An 18,244-nucleotide genomic window follows, 5' to 3' on the forward strand; every position below is an offset into this window, starting at 1 on the left:
AAACCAGTGTTCCCAACCTACTACTACTCCAATCGATCCTGTAATTAATAGGAAAAAAATAAACAAAATGAGAATAGAATGGAATGGACAAATGTTTTGTTTATGGTACTGTACTCAGTAAATTGTTGAACACTGAACTGCAATAATTTAAATGAATAACTAATATAAAGTACATGATGTTGTGTGTTGAGTGATGGGACTAACATAAAGCCTGTCAGAGGAAAAAAGTAACACAACTCAATATGTACAGACAGACTGTTGGACTCTACTGTTGTAAAGGGTTGTAGGCCTTTCACTATGAACCAGGTCACAGTATAATACCAGGTTTCAGTACCAATCCCTAATGTTAGGCGCACCAGTGCGACCAAAGAAAAATTTGAGTCGCACTTCACAGATTTTTGGTCGCATGGAGCCCAGACAACGTGCACAGGATTCTCTTAAAATCAAGTCCACCGCATAATGATACTGTTGTGTTGCTTTTCAGCACACTGAGAATCAAACACACTCACTCTGCCCAGAGTAGAGAAACTCAGCTGGAATAAGAAGGACAAGATCTCCACCAGGTCCATCCCTCTGGACTGCAGAAGACAAAGGATGAAATACATACATGAATAGATAAAACATTCTCAAATAAAAGCAGGTATTCAAAGGTATTTATACCTATATTGTGAACAAATGAACGTTGGTCTAAAGACAAGTAGCATTGAGAGGGAGAGGAGTTGCTCACAGCGAACATACAGTAGACAGGGTTCCTACACATTTTACATTTGAAAATTCCAGACTTTTTCCAGACTCAAATTTAAAGACTTCTCTGTAGAATTGTCAGACCATATTTGACATCTGAGTAAATATCATTATATAAATGAATAGTATAGGTTATTTTATATATTATTACTATATAAGTAAATATTAGTATGTAAATAAATCATTTTAAAATTCAACTGTTTAAATATATTACATTCTGACTTTTTGCTATTATTCTGCACTTCATACACAGAAAGTCATGGTTTCTCAAGAAAGCTGATTGTAATGTGCAGATTGATATTGAAATATTGATTTGCCCAATTCCGACGTTACCTGTTCTAGGACTGATACTCATATTAAAGTAACTAGCTGTCACCAGGATCATTTTAATAATGCCAGGTTGATAGGAACTACTTCTTCCTTCTGCAGGTCTTAGTCATGTGAACTTGGGCTCTGTAGATACAGTAGTGACAGTGGCAGGTGCAGAGTGTGTCGCTTTGGCGACTAGTGAAAATGATTCACTAGACAAGAGATTCTGTTTAGACTTCAGTCTGGAAACACAAATATTTTTCCATACTCTTTTATTTTTTCCATACTTATCCAGAACTGGAAATTACTAAAATCAAATTCCATACTTGTCCATACTGCGTAGGAACCCTGAGGAGAAGGATGGGGGCTGAATATCTTTGAGCCAATGGAAGGCTTTTGAGAAGCACCTGTGCAGGAAAGGTAGCTGGATATCAACATGTAAATTATCCAGTTGAGTTACAGTTATCTCCTTAACATATTTTCATCACAAATTAGAGTAAAATAGATTAATTATCCTAGGTAGGGATGCGCAATAGTGGGAATTTTATACTATTATTTATCTATCGGATAATATAGCCGATAAATGGTCCGATTAAAAAAGGGGCGATATTATATTTTTTCCCTGGGGCGGATCTTGTCCAGCTGTGGCGAAAACACAGAACCCTGAAACAGAGACGCAACTGTTGTGGTCAACACAACGCTGTCGCGGTTGGCAACGTCTTTACGTCTTTACTGTCGCTGCTCCACAGCTGACCAGCTGTTGATTCAACACTCGACGTAACGCATGTCCAGCACTGCACTTTCTTGGTCCCTTAACAACATACATGACAAGTGTGAGACTGAGAAGATGAACGGTTCTCGAGATATGACTGATTGACAGATAGACCCACACACACATTCTGAGCTGAGATATGAAAGGTATTTTGTTTGTTGATTTGTGAAATGTGAACGCCAACTACGTGTCTTTTGCCGATGTTTTGTAGGCAGACTAAGCAGCCATAAGCTTGTCTTCATCCCTTTATTTTGTATTGAGGGATGCACTTGATTTTTTGTTTTAATTATTTTAATACAGTATTAAATACATCAACATGTCGAATTTGAGATTATCAGTACATTCAATTCATTTTGCATTTATATGCAGAATATTTGATAAGCTTTGTTATAAGAAAACCAAATAACAGAAAAAACCTTCCTCACTCAAAATAAATAAAAAGAACTGGGGTCTCATTTATAAACGTGGGCTGGAAACAGGCTACGCACATTCTGGAGACAAGGGGAATAGGCGACACAGATGGTGAGGTAGTGAACTGAAGTCAGATTGTAGAAAGTAAATGTGAGAAGAGCACTGACGCCTCACACACAGCGCTCGCAATAGTTTTTTCTCGCGCCGGTGACCAACTCCTTTTAGTTCCTCAACAGCGTCAAAACACAGAAACTTCCCCTTTGCCCTGAGTCACTGCAGCATTTAGACAGACTGCAAATTCACTACTGCAACACTGTTTCTTCGGACCTCTCTGCTCACTGTCCCCCACCCCCCACACACACACCCACCCTGTGAGCAAGAGAGAGGGAAAGGGTGCGGGAGGGCGCACACGTTCCTCTTTGCCTCCACCTCGAATGAATGAGATTCTTTATGTCGCACATTTAAAATAAAACTCAAGCAACACAAATTAAATACATGGTACATTGGTAAAGGAGTAGAAAGATTTAGTGAACCTTCAGATCGGACCTATTTTTCTTAATTTCTCCCACTGTACGCTCTGTCCAACTGACAGTTGACAACCGCAGCAACACTTCAGACTCGCATTGCTTCTTTTTATTAGTGATCCCACTGCTGTGGCACCAAATAACGCTGTTTTCCGGGCGTCCACCTCCCTACAGGCTTGTTTATGTTAGTGTCTGAGAAGTGACTTTTTTTTTTCTCACCTGTCGGAACGAAAGAACAATTGGATGCCAGGGTCATTGATATACGGATCAGCATTCATGAGGTGATATGCATTGACTATTTATGGTTAAAATGGGCGTGTCCAGGGTGGGATATGAGGCTTATTCACGTACGCACACTTGTAGGTGATCTGTGATTTATAAAGGGAGAATTGTGCACAGGTGTGTGTACGCACGTTTTTATAAGTCTGAATATTTTTCGCCATACGCCATTTTCGGCTTTTGGGCGCACTTTAATTTTAGTAAGGATCCTACGCACAGTTTTATAAATGAGACCCCAGTTCTTTGTTTTTGCTGTGTTAACAATAGGAATTTTAAATAATTCATCTTAGCTCACTACATCTGAGCCTTTTAACCCTCATGGGTTTAGAAAACTACAGTTATGAACTTATTTTTAAAATACAAAAATGTGAAATTATTATCGGTTATCGGTATCGGCCATGAGAAGCAGGAAATTATCGGTTATCGTTATCGGCTGAAAAAATCCATATGGTGCATCCCTAATCCTAGGTATCATCAACATCCTCCATTAATATCCTTTTCATGTTTAAGATACTGTGTTGATGTTGCCTTCAAGTGAAACCCTGACAACATATATGCTCGCTGAATACTGCTGCTAGCAGGGCCGTACAAGCCCAGACACTAGAAGAAAGTTTCTTTTTTTCTCTGGGTGCGGTCGAAATATCCTTCCTATCTACTATTCCTTGACCTCAGTGGAAAATGTCCTGAGGTCAAGGAAAAGTGTAAAGGAGAACTTATAGGACTGAGGAAAAGTGGAGAGCGCTGCTCAGAGAATCCGACTCGACTTTCACTATACTATGTCATCACGCGACGGGAGATGTTATTGATGTGCCATGGTGAAACTACAAATTTACCACCGTATGACATCAGATGTAAATTATTCATATGCAACCGTAACTCACATGATGACGTGTCTCTTCTGGGTCATATTCAAACTCTCCTACTTCTTCTTCCTCTACTTCGGATTGAATCGTATACGTTTGTGCATGGCGCGTCACATTAAATATCGCTGCCGCAACGAATTCTGGAAAGGAAGATAGGAGATTGAAGCTCCTTTCCTATGCATTTAGAGAACAGCTCTTATCATGGCTGCCGATGAAATACTTCCGGGTGACTTGAAGATTTAGGAAACTTCCTAAGCCAATCTGACAATTCTACCTCACCCCATCTCTTTTATAACGTTGCTGATAACATGTCTGAGTCTCCTGTCCAGCTGCATCAATCCTTTTGACTGTTCATCAGTATAACGGTATTGCCAGTCCGGACTTTTCTGTGTGGAGTTTGCATCAGGCTCCCTGGTTTCCTCCCAGTCTGACAACATGCAGGTAAGTTTAATTGCTGACTCTAAATCTGATATCAAGCTCTATGTCCAAGTTGATATGGATCTGAGATGTGTTTTGATTTGAGAAATTTAAATCCTTCTGCAGGTTGGTCAAATCGCCTAAACTCCTTCCTCAGCTCATTCGTTCTCTCCTCCCATTCCACTGTGCGTCTGTCTGATACCCCTTTTCCACCGAGGCAAAATCGGGGCCTGATTGGAGCCGGTGCCCAATTGGGAACCAGTTCTTTTGTTTTCCACCGCGAGAGGACCGGTTCCCGGACGGAAAATCTGGTTCCAGAGCGGCACCAGCTTTGAGCTGGTCTGAAACTGGGAAACCTGAAGTTATCACAGGCCTCAGGTCAAAGTAGCAGAGGACACAGGTACCTGAGCAGTTTTGAGGTACTGCAGGGTGAAGTACCACAGCTGTGAGGCAGTGTCCAGCAGGAGGAACTGGAAACCAGCAGAGGTGATGTAGGGCGCCTCTCCGGCCTCACTGACCAACAGAGAAGATGACAGGAAAACATGAGGCCGAGGTCTTCATTCATTTCTGAGTCAATAACAACAACAATTCAACCTATAGCTAAGGCTCTGAGTCCAAAGTCAACGACCTACTGATTAAAAACTATGTATTCAAAAATTATGAAGATGCGCTGACAAATCCAAAGGCCTGGAGCCTGGAGGAGCAGATTAATTCTGGGAGCTCATTTAATTTGCTGTCAGACTCGGGCTGGATCTCCACTATTGGGAAATGATTTCCTATGGCAGAAAACTTGCTGGTCCAGTCACAACCGATTATCTGATAATGGGCAGGGTTTATACCACGACACGGAGAGTAGCGACTTTTGTAAACAACCAAGATGGCTGCCGCTTGCAACATTTGAGCATTTGACTTAAAGAACCTGATATTTTCAAATGTCTCGCAAAAAAACGACAACACTGGTTCACAAACGTTGTAGAATCATTTTCACTCTGCACTCTGTGCATCATTAATATCGAACATACATTGTTGGAACGTGGGACTTGCCCCACCTCGGGATTAAACCCATCTGTACCCCCAGAGAAGGGGCCTACTGAGTGCAGCGGGGAGAAAATAATGTTAAATGGATTGAGCCCCAAACTAAATACAGCAGCTAACCCCACAAAAGGATTTCTTTTGCCATTTTCCTGGCTCCTCCTCACTTCTAGAAATACTATGAATTTCCATGGCTTTATCTGCCACTGCAAACTGCATGGCTCTAGTACAGAGCAGGACATTTTACAGTATAAAAATAAACTTTTGTGTATTAAGATTTTGTACCTTTTCATGAGGCCTGCTTGAACCAGCAGCTGTGCCAGGTCCTGACTAACAGCAGCACTGGGAGAACCCACCATGAAGTGCAGAATGACCTCCCAACGCTCCATGGCATAGCGGTCAAGACTCTCAATGTCCCGTGCATGGCGGTCCGGACCCAGGGTGCTACCCTCATCGGCCCATGCTCGGCCCCTGTGTGTTGACACAGCAGTGGAGTCTTTTATTTAAAACAAACATCTCAAATCAGTCTAGATGGATTCAAGGGGCAGTAAGCAATTCTAAAGCAATACACCTCACGGTCCATTAGTTGACGCTTCTGTGTGCGCGCTGAAAAATAATCTGGGTTTTCATCTTAGCCCTGGCTCTGTAAATCGGAAAAAAAATGGTACGGACCACGCCTCACAAAGCATGTCTCTCTCTTTGTTATTGTTGTTGTTGTGATTTTACTGCTCTGGCCAAAACGTGTATTGCTTTAGAATCGCTTACTGCCCCTTTAATAAAGAAGTCTTGTCTGCTAAAGGCATTTTTTGATGAATGAAAAGCTCACTGACAAATACTAACCCTTAACCTAAAGTTAAAAGCTTTTACGTGAAGCTGCAGCAGTGGGAAATGATTGTTTCGTATTAGCAGTACCTAATACAGCTTGTCACCACAGACACACTGAATACTGCAATGCGTTCATCGGCGGGCCATAGACTCAGTCACCTTTGTTTTGCCTCATCCTGTGATGAATCTAAAATCCTTGAGATTGCCACGTTGAAAATATGAAATCAAACTTGGATTCCATAAACAAGAACAGTCGTAGTAACCCTAAATATCAATAAACATTTGGAATCCCTGTCTCTAATTCTAACCAACCATGTCCTGGTTGGCCATTGCTAAAAAGCAAGTTAAACTAAGCACTAGACACATCCAAAAGCCAAAGAGGAGGAAGCAATAATACCTTCCCTAGACGCTCAGAAGGCATTCGATCGAGTATCCTGGCAATATCTATTTCAAACATTGAAACAATACCAATTTGGCCCCAAATTCATAAAGTGGATACAAATACTATAATCCAATCCACAGGCTGCTGGGTGAATGGGTTCCTATCAGACCGATTTTCCCTAGAACGTGGTTGTAGACAGGGTTGCCCCTTATCACCCTTGCTGTTTGATATAAGTATCGAACCATTGGCACAGCTTATCAGAGATGATAATAACATAAAGGGGTTGACGATAAATGGGGAACAACATAAATTATCTTTGTACGCGGATGATTTACTTTTATATCTGGTTGAACCCACAACAACAATTCCACACTAAAAGGACCTTATCTGCACATTTGGGTATTTCTCGGGTTACAAAGTTAATGTGGATAAAACAATGGCCATGGACATAGGTAACAAAATTCCTCAAGTGGTCAAAATCCAGAGTGGGTTCAACTGGCCCAAAGATGGAATCAAATACCTTGGTATTCAAATCCCCCCATCTCTAGAAAACCTCTACGATGTAAATTACAAAAGCATGATCCAAAATATAATAGGGATTTGGACAGATGGTCAGTGCTTCCCTTATGTATGTCAGGCCGCATTGAGAGTGTACGTATGAATGTGTTACCTAACCATCTCTATCCATTCCAGATGCTACCTCTAGATATTCCCAAATCTACATTTGATAAATTGGGACAGGCTAATTTCAAAATTTATATGGCAAGGGAGACGGCCTAGAATTCGACTAAAAACACTCCAGTTGTCTAAAGCACACGGAGGGCTCAAACTCCTGAATTTAAGGTATTATTTCTGGGCTGCACAGTTGAAACCTTTAACAGTTTGGATGCAAGACTCCACCAGTATTCGGTGGGTCAACATTGAGAAAAGCGGATGCACGTGGCCCTTACAGACCTGGCCTTTCTCAGACTTCCCCCTAAGGGAAACCCAATTGAGCGAATGGACTAGGGCCACACTGAAGATCTCTGAAAAAAATAAAACTATAATTTCCATTTTTTAAATTTTTTTAAATTATTATTTTCTTTTGATGGTGTATTAAGCAGCTATGGGATGGGAAACAGCAGACAGAGTGAAAAATGTATGGACATGTTTGTACAAGTTGCTGAAACTCAAATAAAAACTAAGTTTAAAAAAAACTAAGCATAGCAAGTGTGTTCAAGAGGAGCAGACCTACCCGCCAAGCAGAGCGATTCTCAGGTTGTCTTTGAAAACTGGATTTAAAGTGTATCCCTGCAGACCACCTTGAAGCTGCCGACTGTGCCACAGGCTGAGTCCTGCCAACACTGACACACATTCATCATGATCCCTGCAGGTGGAAGCCAGACACAAAAGAACAAAGCATGAACTGAGCTGGTCATCTGGTCATCTGAAATGTGCAGTCCACTGTTCTTCTTCTACTGAAGAGATGATGGAAGATCTTTATTTATGTTTACGAAGGATTTTTACCCACAAAGAATATAATTCTGGTGAAACCATCCCAAACAAATACATTGCTCAAAAAAATCTAAGTAAAAAATTAAATCACAGGCTGATCCAACTTGTGTAAATTTTATCACAGCAACTCATAATGTTACTCATTAATGTGTATGGCCCCCGCGTGCCTGAATGCCACTTACACCTGAAAAAAAATCAAACCTGAAATCCTAGTTATCTTACATTAAGCACATTAAGTTACGTTAAGCCTCTATTGGAAAAACGCTTAATGTAAGATAGCGTTAAGCCTTTTCACGTTGAGCGTTTTGGAGTGGGCACTGGTATCAGGTTGGTACTCTATCTGGATACACCTGATTTGGGGTAGCGGAATCTGTATCAGGGAGGAAGACTTGGATCAGTGCTTCCCTGTTTCAGGTTTTCATTAAGGCATGAAGGACAGTTTCTGCTATCAAACCTTTCAGGAGTGTCAGTGTCACAGTCATGACAGAGTCACGGAGAATTACTGTGGAGTTCATTCCCCAGCACCTGTCAGAGGGGGAACTTTTACACACTCACCTCTGACTGTCTTTCTTCACCCACAGTGCCACTGCAGCCTGTGGAAGGGGTTGATCCAGGAAAAGCATACGCATCACATAGTTCTTGGCCAGAGAGGGAAGTTCCCTAGAGCAGATCGAGCAACATGTAAAAACATGCATCACAGTCCTCATTAACACTATCTGATTTCATTTTTATTCATCTCAGACAATCAACAACAAGAAAAATCAGATAAAAACACAAAGATAAAACACAAACAGATAAATCACTGAGATTCCACCAAAGAACAAAACAAGGATGCGTTCGAGAAGGAACAGGGAGAAGTATTGTGCTTATATAGTTACATATATGCATATAATGCAGCCGACCGACTCATCACTCACACCAAATCCTGGCACCACATAACCCCAGTCCTAAAAGACCTTCACTGCTCTCCTCTCCCCTTACCAACACACACGGTCCCTCACATCCGCCTCTGCCGGTATTGGCGCTGTATAAATATAATGTATTATTACAATTATAGTGCTTATGAAGTCCTGCCCTAAATGATCACCTCCGTCATACTGTACCTGTAGACAGCCAGACATGTCGCGGGGTGGTTGTACAGTCTGTCCAGGACGTCCGGGCTCAGCTCTTTCAAGTACCCGTGCAGATTCTTACACTGCAGCTGGACACGGAGCTTCATTATCTACAGAATCATCCAGAATGTCGCATTGACCGACTACAAACCGTAAAAACGGAGTAGATAATGACTTCCCAGTAATACGGTTATTTTATAGACCCAAACATTTGCTGTGTTACTGTTTGCTATTTCTTTTCCATGAAGCAGCCATTTTCGGATGAGGGCTCCTGTTTCCGGGTCATGTGACCTAATGCGAACGTCCTAATTGGTCTTGATCTTGTTCCGCTATATCCAACGGTAATCGTTTAACAAGTAAAGGCGCAGTGGGAGCTGAGATCCAGTTCCGTTGGTTTCCTCGGATAGACCAATCGTAGAAGAAAAAAGCTTCGCTGCGGTGGCCCTGAGAGCTCACAGCACTGCAACTTAGGAAAAAAACAAGCAAATTAAGAAAACATCTCCATCAATTTGACAACACATGCGCAGCATTTAGAAAATGCAGCAACAACAAGGGTGTCCAGGCACGTGCATCACTTTTAAGTGTCCTCTGGAAACACTCCCGTTTCGTTGCGGTCTATTTGCAGCGCTTTTTCTTAATGTGTTGTGTCGCGGTCTTTGCAGCGCTTTTTCTAAAGTGTTGTCAAATTGCTGAATATGTTTTATTAATTTGCTCCTTTTTTGTCTATTTGCATGTGTTTTCTCAAGTTGCAGTGCTGTAAGCTCTCAGGGCCACCGTACTACGCAGCACTCCGGTATAAAGGATAAAACCAAACACCACAGATTGTGAGACCACACAGATGTATCGGAAGCAAAGTATTTTTCGTACAAAAAAGTATACTAAGCAGGAAAACCATGTGGCTCGGTCCGTTCTTGAATCTCAACTGAATGAACTAGTTAACTTCGAAGCAATGAGCTAACAAACTTAAAAGGCACTAAGACTCAAAGCCTTGCGAAAAGCTACTTCTCTTTAAGTGACAGAAACATGCTTACCTATTTAACATAAAATACTAAACAATATAAACTGCACTCACAGCTCCGATTGCACAGTGGTGCAAAGAACTGTAGACACTGCAGACAATTACGCCCAGTGATTGGGTCGGCTCAACTGTAGACTACCAATCAGATCGTACAATTGACTGTAGACTACCAATCGTATGCCTCGTTTCAAGGCACCGTAGACAACTGTAGACTACCAATTAGATCCGAGAATTCGACTGTAGACTACCAATCGTATGCCTCGTTTCAAAAGTCCCGCTCGTCATGTACGTCAGGTACGTATTTCCAGGTTGAAATTAACTTACTTCTCCCTAAACAACAGCGTTTGACGTTGACATTATTTTCTGGTAAGTCTAAAATAATGGAGTCTATACTATGCTGTGTTTGTATCTAGCTAGCGAGCGAGCTAACGAGCTCACTAGCCAGCTAGCTATTAGTTTAGTTGTCATCCTGCTCTAAGAGATTTGATCTTCCTCACTGTGCTTGTTAGAGCAACATTGCTGTGTTGTGTTTGCTGTTTTAATAGCCTTTCCTAGGTACCTGCCACTACTGATATGTAACATAACCTACCTATGACAACTTAAAACTTTATGTGCAAAAACTTAAATTATATTACTTTTTTTAATTAGCAGTTGTCACTCTGCTCAAACACTTGCTCACTGTGCTTGTTACAGCCACAGTGCAAAAGGGGTATTAATGACCTGTTGTACACTAACTGTCATTTTTTTATTAGTAATAATAGATGAATAAATACATATTTATATATTCAGAGATAGTTCAATTTTAATTTATGAAAAAATCAAATGATAACATTGTTGTTTCTGCAGTTGTTATTAGGCAGCATACATTACTGAAGATGGCGACTCCGGTGATCCGTGTCCTGAATCCAAATGCCCCTGTAAAGTCATCAACAGGCTGTTTTGATGGCAACCAAAGAGGCTCCTTGTTATCGGGACGAGAAGATGCTCTTTCCAAAACCTCCAGAATAGCTTCAACACCCGCAGTTGGATGCTGTTCGTGGCCACTGTGGATGAGAATTTCCAGGTCCCTGCTAATGTCCTTTCCAATGAGCTGCATGGTTTGAGTACCTGTTCAGCCAGAGCTCAGGTGAATCTGGACTCTTCTCTCTTTATGACATTGTCAACGATGGATCTGATCCAGAGGCCTGGGCAGCCCGATCCTGAGGCAGATGAAGCATACCACAGCGACGAGGAAGCAGCCAATGAAATGCTGGATACCGTCCTGCACCACATTACTCTTACCGGGAATGAAACCCATACTGTTCGCCCTCCAGCCTGTGTGAGTTACTGTGTGTTTGCTATAAACAATCACAATGCACTGGTTGTTGGTTAAAATACACATTTGAGCTTACTGCATTTACATGACAATTGCTTTTCAAACAGCAGGAATCTGCAGTCAAAATCCTCTTCCTGGCTTCCAGAAGTTGGAAATGTTCTCCTTTGTGTTGGTGGACATTGGTCTGATGCAGGACAAGCTAACACTTTCCACTGAACAGAGGAACAAGGTCCTGCAACTCTGGAATACAGTGGAGGACCATGACAAGCAGCCAGAGCACTTCAACCAGCTGTACAGAACACACTGTGGCAACACCTTCTACTGCCCTACAAAGAGGGATGATCTTGTTGATGCTGCTGTGGTACAGAGGCTGAAGATGGCCAAGTGCTACGCACCAGCACAACAGGACATCAGTGCTCAGCACAACAGACTGACGCTGGTGGAACTATTGTGGTTGCCTTCACCTCAGAGTTCTCGCAGCAGTCCTGAGAGGTGCCCCATCTTGAAATCTTATGAGCGAATCCAGCACCAGATTTTGGTGGAGGATCCAGTTTTGAGCAAGGCAAGGTTCCTCTAACAAAAATTATTGTGATTGCATTGTAAATAATTCCATCTCACTGAAGTCTTTAAATAGTTTTTCTTGTATAAATCGTAAATGGTCTCAATTTAAGTAAGAAATGTTGTTTACCTGTAAATTATCGCATAACATTGTTGATTATTATCTTTTAATAATGAACAATTCTTCACTGAAGCTGTTTGCCTGTAAATAATTGCATCTCAATTGAAATAGTGGAGACAGTTTCTTTTCATATTAATATAGTGAAGTCTTCATCTAGGTTGTTTACCTGTAAATAATAGCATTTCATTGGCAGCCTCTAATAGTTTGATTTTATGTTCATATTGTTAATTCTTAATTTAAGCTTATTTACCTGTTAATAATTGCATTTCATTGGACACAGGGTAATTGATTTGTTTTGTGTTAATAGTTTTTGCGTTCATATTGTTCATGTTTTGTTTTTGTGATCCCATTTATTTATTTATTCACTACAGTGTTCAGTACTAAACAAATAGTGTGTTGTGGAACTTCAGTCAATGAATGTTACAATGAGAGTTTAATTATACATGTGTATAAATACAACAATATCTGAACATTTTGAACATTTAAGTAGCTACAATTAGCAACATAAATACTGAACTAATATTAATAAGGCACCCAGTAGTCCAAAGGGATTCGGATAGCAAGTGAAACAGTTTATAGATGGCATGTAGAAAGAGATGATACACATGAAAAAATAATCTGCATTTATTTGAGGAAAAAATGTGCAGTGACATTAATTAAGGACGTGGGTTTTGTAAAATTTGCTTCTACTAATATACATGAGACTGATGATATAGCATTAAACTCCAATAGCTTTAAAAGGGATCGGAGTAAATTGATGATGAAAATATGTCACAGCCAATATTACATACATGGAATAAATGGGATGAGGTCAACTGTCTCTGTAACAATTGTTTGGATGGGTGGAGGGCTGCATCGTAGACTTCTCCTGTGGTCTCCCTCCCCAAAGAAGGAATCTCAACTGCATCATTTCTGGTCGTGGGGGAGACTCACCTGTAATCATACACAAAGAAAATCACCTGTCATAATATGTAAAGAAAATCTTAAAGATCTATAAACATATTGTTCCTGGTAATAATATCTGAAAATAAATTTCTTGACCCTTAGTTCTATCATTTATCATAACATTGATATACATTATGGCAACAGACAAATATACATGTAAAAAACATGGAATTAGTGTTAACTGTCATGACTCCACACAACAGTACCACATGAACTAGACGTATTAATCCGTCTATTCATGGTTTTTCAACAGTCATTGTAGGAGTAATGTCTTTGTTTGGTCACTTGGGTGCACCGTCAGGCATTGTAGGCTTTTGACCTATCAGGCGGGGGTCAATTGCACTTCACTACAGCACATTTAGGGATGGGGGATGCACCGTAATGAAAATGCAGTAAGCTCAAATGTGTATTTTAACCAAAAACCAGTGCATTGTGATTGATTATAGCAAACACCCAGTAAGTCACACAGGCTGGATGGCGAACAGTGTGGGTTTCGTTCCTGGTAAGCGTAATTTTGGACAGGATGGCATCCAGCATTTCATCGGCTGCTTCCTCTTCAGTATGTGCATCTAAAGTGGACTTGGATACAGTGACGGCATATCTTCAGTATGTTGCCTGATAACAACTGCAGAAACAATAATGTTATCCTCATACAAATTAAAATAGAACTATCTCTGAATATATATCAATTTATTTATTCATATATTATTACTAAGAAAACAATTACAGTTAGTTAGTTAACAGGTCATTAATACCATTTTTGTACTGTTATGCCCCAAAAACAATCCAGGGGATGAGGGGAGTAACACAAAAAAAAAAGATAGAAAAAAAAAGGAACCCATCACCAAATTCTGAATTTACTTACAATTAAACAAAAGAGAGAAGAGGTAAGAACAAACATACAAACATATACACACACACACACACACACACACACACACACACACAGCTCTATGGCTGTAACAAGCACAGTGAGGAAGATCAAATCTCTTAGAGCAGGATGACAACTAAACCAAGAGCGTAATTTACGGGGGGGGGACAGGGGACATGGGTAAAGCAGTCAAGCCAGCCTCCACCTCGGAATACACAGTCAAGCCAGCCCCTACGTTGTTTTGAGTTAACCGTTTATTCTAAGCATTACGGTAAGAGCCGTAAATCGGTAAGAGCCGTAAATCTCACTCAGCCAGGATGCTCTGAATGCCCTTGAAAAATGTTCCATTCCAGCCATCATTGCCCTCAAATTCAGGTTAGAATTAAAAGGAAACCTCCTGTTCCCAGAGACCAGTTCCACTGCAGATTGATAGTAGACCACTCCCCAGTGTCACTGAGTTAATTTCAGGGTGTTTTGATGTGGCATTTCAGAATAAAGGCTCTTGGAGAATTCATATTTCAGACATCATTCCCATTAAATTAAGATTAGAATTAATAGGAAACATCCTATTTCCACAGACTAAATCCACCTGAGACTGATAGTAGAAGACCACCCAGTGACACTCGGTCATTTTCAGGATGTTCTGATGTGGGCTTTCAAAATAAAAGCTTTTGGAAAATTCATAAATACATGTCCACCTGAGACTGATCAAAATGTGTAACAAGGGGTCCAGTAAAGGCCCATTTTTTATTTTGGGTTACGATGTTTTTTTTTACTGATCACCAAGGTCTACAAAAACACATTTCAAAAGCCAAAGATCATTACTTTTTGCGTATTTTTTTGTAAAATACTTTTGTTACAACCATCCATTTCATGAAGGGGATATATCAAAATTATGGTCGCGTTTTGTTCAACCTCGGGTAGGGGTATCTGAAAAACTAAAGCCCTAGTACTGTAACTATGCCCCTCCCCACACCACCTTTGAAATCAAAATTCCGCCCCTGAACTAAACTACTAGCTAGCTAGCTCGTTAGCTCGTGAGCTAGATACAAGCAAAGTATGGTGAAGACTCCATTATTTTAGACTTACCAGAAAATTGTCTCCGTCAAACGTTGTTTTTTAGGGAGAAGTAAGTTAATTTCAACCTGGAAAGACGTACGTTATGTATATGACGGACGGGACACTTGAAACGGGCATACGATTGGTAGTCTACAGTCGAAATCTCGGAACTAATTGGTAGTCTACAGTTGTCTACGGTGCCTTGAAACGAGGCATACGATTGGTTGTCTACAGTGGAATTCTACGATCTGATTGGCTGATTGGAACTCTCGCGGTAACGTATTGTGTCACTTCCGGTTGTTGTCGCTTCTGTGAACTGTGTTTATCCACCGCTCCTCCTCGTCTCTCTTTAACACTGCGGTTTCCTCTATCTATTGGGACAACTATCCGCTCCACTCTCCCTTGTTTAGTCTAAACACTCACAGCTCTCTTCCTATTTCAGGAAGGTGGGATTTCGTTGAATCCCACCTAAAACTGCTGGCTAAGGATAAACGTAGATATGGTAAAATTATTATTCACGTCGGCAGTAATGACACCCGATTACGTCAATCGGAGGTCATGAAGATGAATATTGATTCGGAGTAGCAGCAATCTACCAAGCAGACTTATTGCTTAACGCTCGACTTAACCATAGTTTTAACTCATTTGAAAGCCTAACTCTTAGCCTCCTTCACCCTAGCTGGAATTGTCAAAAACCAGTTATTGTAGTCGTTGTTTATCGACCACCAGGCCCTTACTCTGAATTTTTATCTGAATTTTCAGACTTTTTATCTGAGTTGGTGCTTAGCACAGATAAAGTTATTATAGTGGGTGACTTCAACGTTCATGTGGATGTTGCCAACGACAGTCTTAGTTCTGCCTTTAATTCGCTCATAGACTCAATTGGTTTTACTCAACATGTAAACAAACCCACTCACTGTTTTAATCACACCCTCGACCTCGTTCTGACCTATGGCATAGACATTGACAATCTTATAGTATTTCCTCAAAACCCTCTGTCCGATCACTACTTAGTTACATTTGAATTCTCCATTATTAACTTTACTGAATTTGGAGAAAAGTTCTATTACAGCAGGTGTCTATCAGAAAACTCTGTTAGTAAATTCAAAGAAACAGTTCCTTCGTTATTTACTCTACTGCCATGTGTCGATACAGTGCAGGATCGTTATCAAAACTTTACTCCCATACAAATTGATGATGTTGTTGATAGTGCAGCAGCCTCACTACGTTCCACACTTGACACTGTCGCCCCTCTGAAAAAGAAGACAGTCAAACAGAGGAGGATAGCTCCATGGTTTAATGCACAGACACGCGCTTTAAAACAGACGTCACGTAGGTTAGAAAGGAAGTGGCGTTCCAATAGTCTAGATGATTCTCTCCTAGACTGGAAAAATAGTTTAATTACATATAAGAAAGCCCTCCGAAATGCCAGAACCAATTATTTTTCTTCACTAATAGAGGAAAATAAAAACAACCCCAGGTTCCTCTTCAGCACTGTAGCCAGGCTGACTGAGAGTAAAAGCTCTACTGAACAGTCTATTCCTCCAACTCTAAGTAGCAATGATTTCATGAGTTTCTTTACTAATAAGATTATTACCATCAGAGAAAAAATTTACCAGCTTCTTCCCACTAATGGCACATGGTCCAGTACTGTAGGTTCTGAACCAATAGTATCGCCTAATTTTTATTTAGAATGCTTCTCCCCTATAGATCTGGCTGAGCTGACTTCACTTGTCACTTCATCCAAGCCATCAACCTGTCTTTTAGATCCTATTCCATCAAGGCTATTTAAGGATGTATTACCTTTAATTAATAATTCCATATTAGATGAGATCAATTTATCTATATTGACAGGCTATGTACCAAAGGCCTTTAAGGTGGCAGTAGTTAAACCTCTGCTCAAAAAACCAACTCTGGACCCAGATATCTTAGCTAACTATAGACCCATATCAAACCTCCCCTTTATCTCTAAAATCCTTGAAAAAACTGTTGCTAACCAGTTATGTGACTATTTACACAGGAATAGTCTGCTTGAAGACTTTCAGTCAGGTTTTAGAAAACATCATAGTACAGAAACAGCACTACTGAAGGTTACCAACGACCTTCTCATGGCCTCAGACAGTGGATATGTTTCTATTCTCGTCCTTTTAGATCTTAGTGCTGCATTTGACACCATCGATCACAAAATTCTGTTACAGAGACTAGAACAAAGTGGGATTAAAGGAACAGCACTAGAATGGTTTAAGTCCTACTTATCTGATAGATTTCAGTTTGTTAACGTTAATAACAAATCTTCCATTCATACAAAAGTGAGACATGGAGTACCACAAGGTTCTGTACTGGGACCGATACTTTTCACTCTATATATACTTCCTTTAGGCAATATTATAAGAAAACGCCGCATCAATTTCCATTGCTACGCTGATGATACCCAGCTGTATTTATCTATAAAGCCAGATGAAACTAATCAGGTCGACAAACTTCTGGATTGTCTTAAAGACATAAAGGCCTGGATGACTTATAATTTTTTACTTCTAAACTCAGAAAAAACTGAGGTCATTATACTCGGCCCTAAACACCTCAGAGAAACATTATCTGATCATATAGTTACTTTGGATGGCATTACCTTGGCCTCCAGCTCTACTGTGAGAAACCTTGGAGTTACCTTTGACCAGGACATGTCCTTTGACTCACACATAAAACAAGTCTCTAGGACAGCCTTCTTTCACCTGCGCAATATCAAGAACATTAGAAACATCCTCTCTCAAAAGGATGCTGAAAAACTAGTCCATGCTTTTGTTACTTCTAGACTGGACTACTGTAATTCATTACTGCTAGGATGCCCCTATAAGTCTGTGAAAAGCCTCCAGCTAATCCAAAATGCCGCAGCTCGAGTTCTGACAGGAACTAGAAAAAGAGATCATATTTCTCCAGTGTTAGAATCTCTGCATTGGCTTCCTGTAAAATTCAGAATAGAATTCAAAATACTGCTCCTAACATACAAAGCCCTTAATAATCAAGCTCCATCATATCTTACAGAGCTCCTAGTTTCATATTATCCCAATAGATCACTTCGCTCTGTAAATGCAGGATTACTTGTGGTTCCCAGAGTCTGTAAAAGTAGAATGGGAGGCAGAGCCTTCGGCCACCAGGCTCCTCTCCTCTGGAACCAGCTCCCAGTTTGTCAGGGATG

General features: G+C 40.6%; 1 protein-coding gene across 5 annotated transcripts in view; it reads right to left on the reverse strand.

The window, feature by feature from the left end:
- Window positions 1-9,722, reverse strand: part of gtf2h4 (general transcription factor IIH, polypeptide 4) — a 43,380-nt gene extending 33,658 nt beyond the window's left edge. For 3 of the 5 annotated variants that reach the window (XM_035634246.2, XM_035634248.2, XM_035634245.2), the window contains exons 1-6: window positions 9,156-9,721; window positions 8,608-8,712; window positions 7,793-7,924; window positions 5,637-5,822; window positions 4,724-4,832; window positions 510-578 (exon numbers count right to left, since the gene is read on the reverse strand). In XM_035634246.2, coding sequence (XP_035490139.1) covers window positions 510-578; window positions 4,724-4,832; window positions 5,637-5,822; window positions 7,793-7,924; window positions 8,608-8,712; window positions 9,156-9,271 — 717 coding nt within the window. In that variant the 5' untranslated portion in view covers window positions 9,272-9,721. Of the gene's footprint in view, window positions 1-509; window positions 579-4,723; window positions 4,833-5,636; window positions 5,823-7,792; window positions 7,925-8,607; window positions 8,713-9,155 lie in introns of all 5 variants that reach the window. The other 2 variants (XM_035634244.2, XM_035634249.2) reach the window with 2 other exon arrangements.
- Window positions 9,723-18,244: the final 8,522 nt, after the last annotated feature.

Source organism: Scophthalmus maximus, chromosome 5, assembly GCF_022379125.1.
Source record: "Scophthalmus maximus strain ysfricsl-2021 chromosome 5, ASM2237912v1, whole genome shotgun sequence".
Lineage (NCBI taxonomy): Eukaryota > Metazoa > Chordata > Actinopteri > Pleuronectiformes > Scophthalmidae > Scophthalmus > Scophthalmus maximus.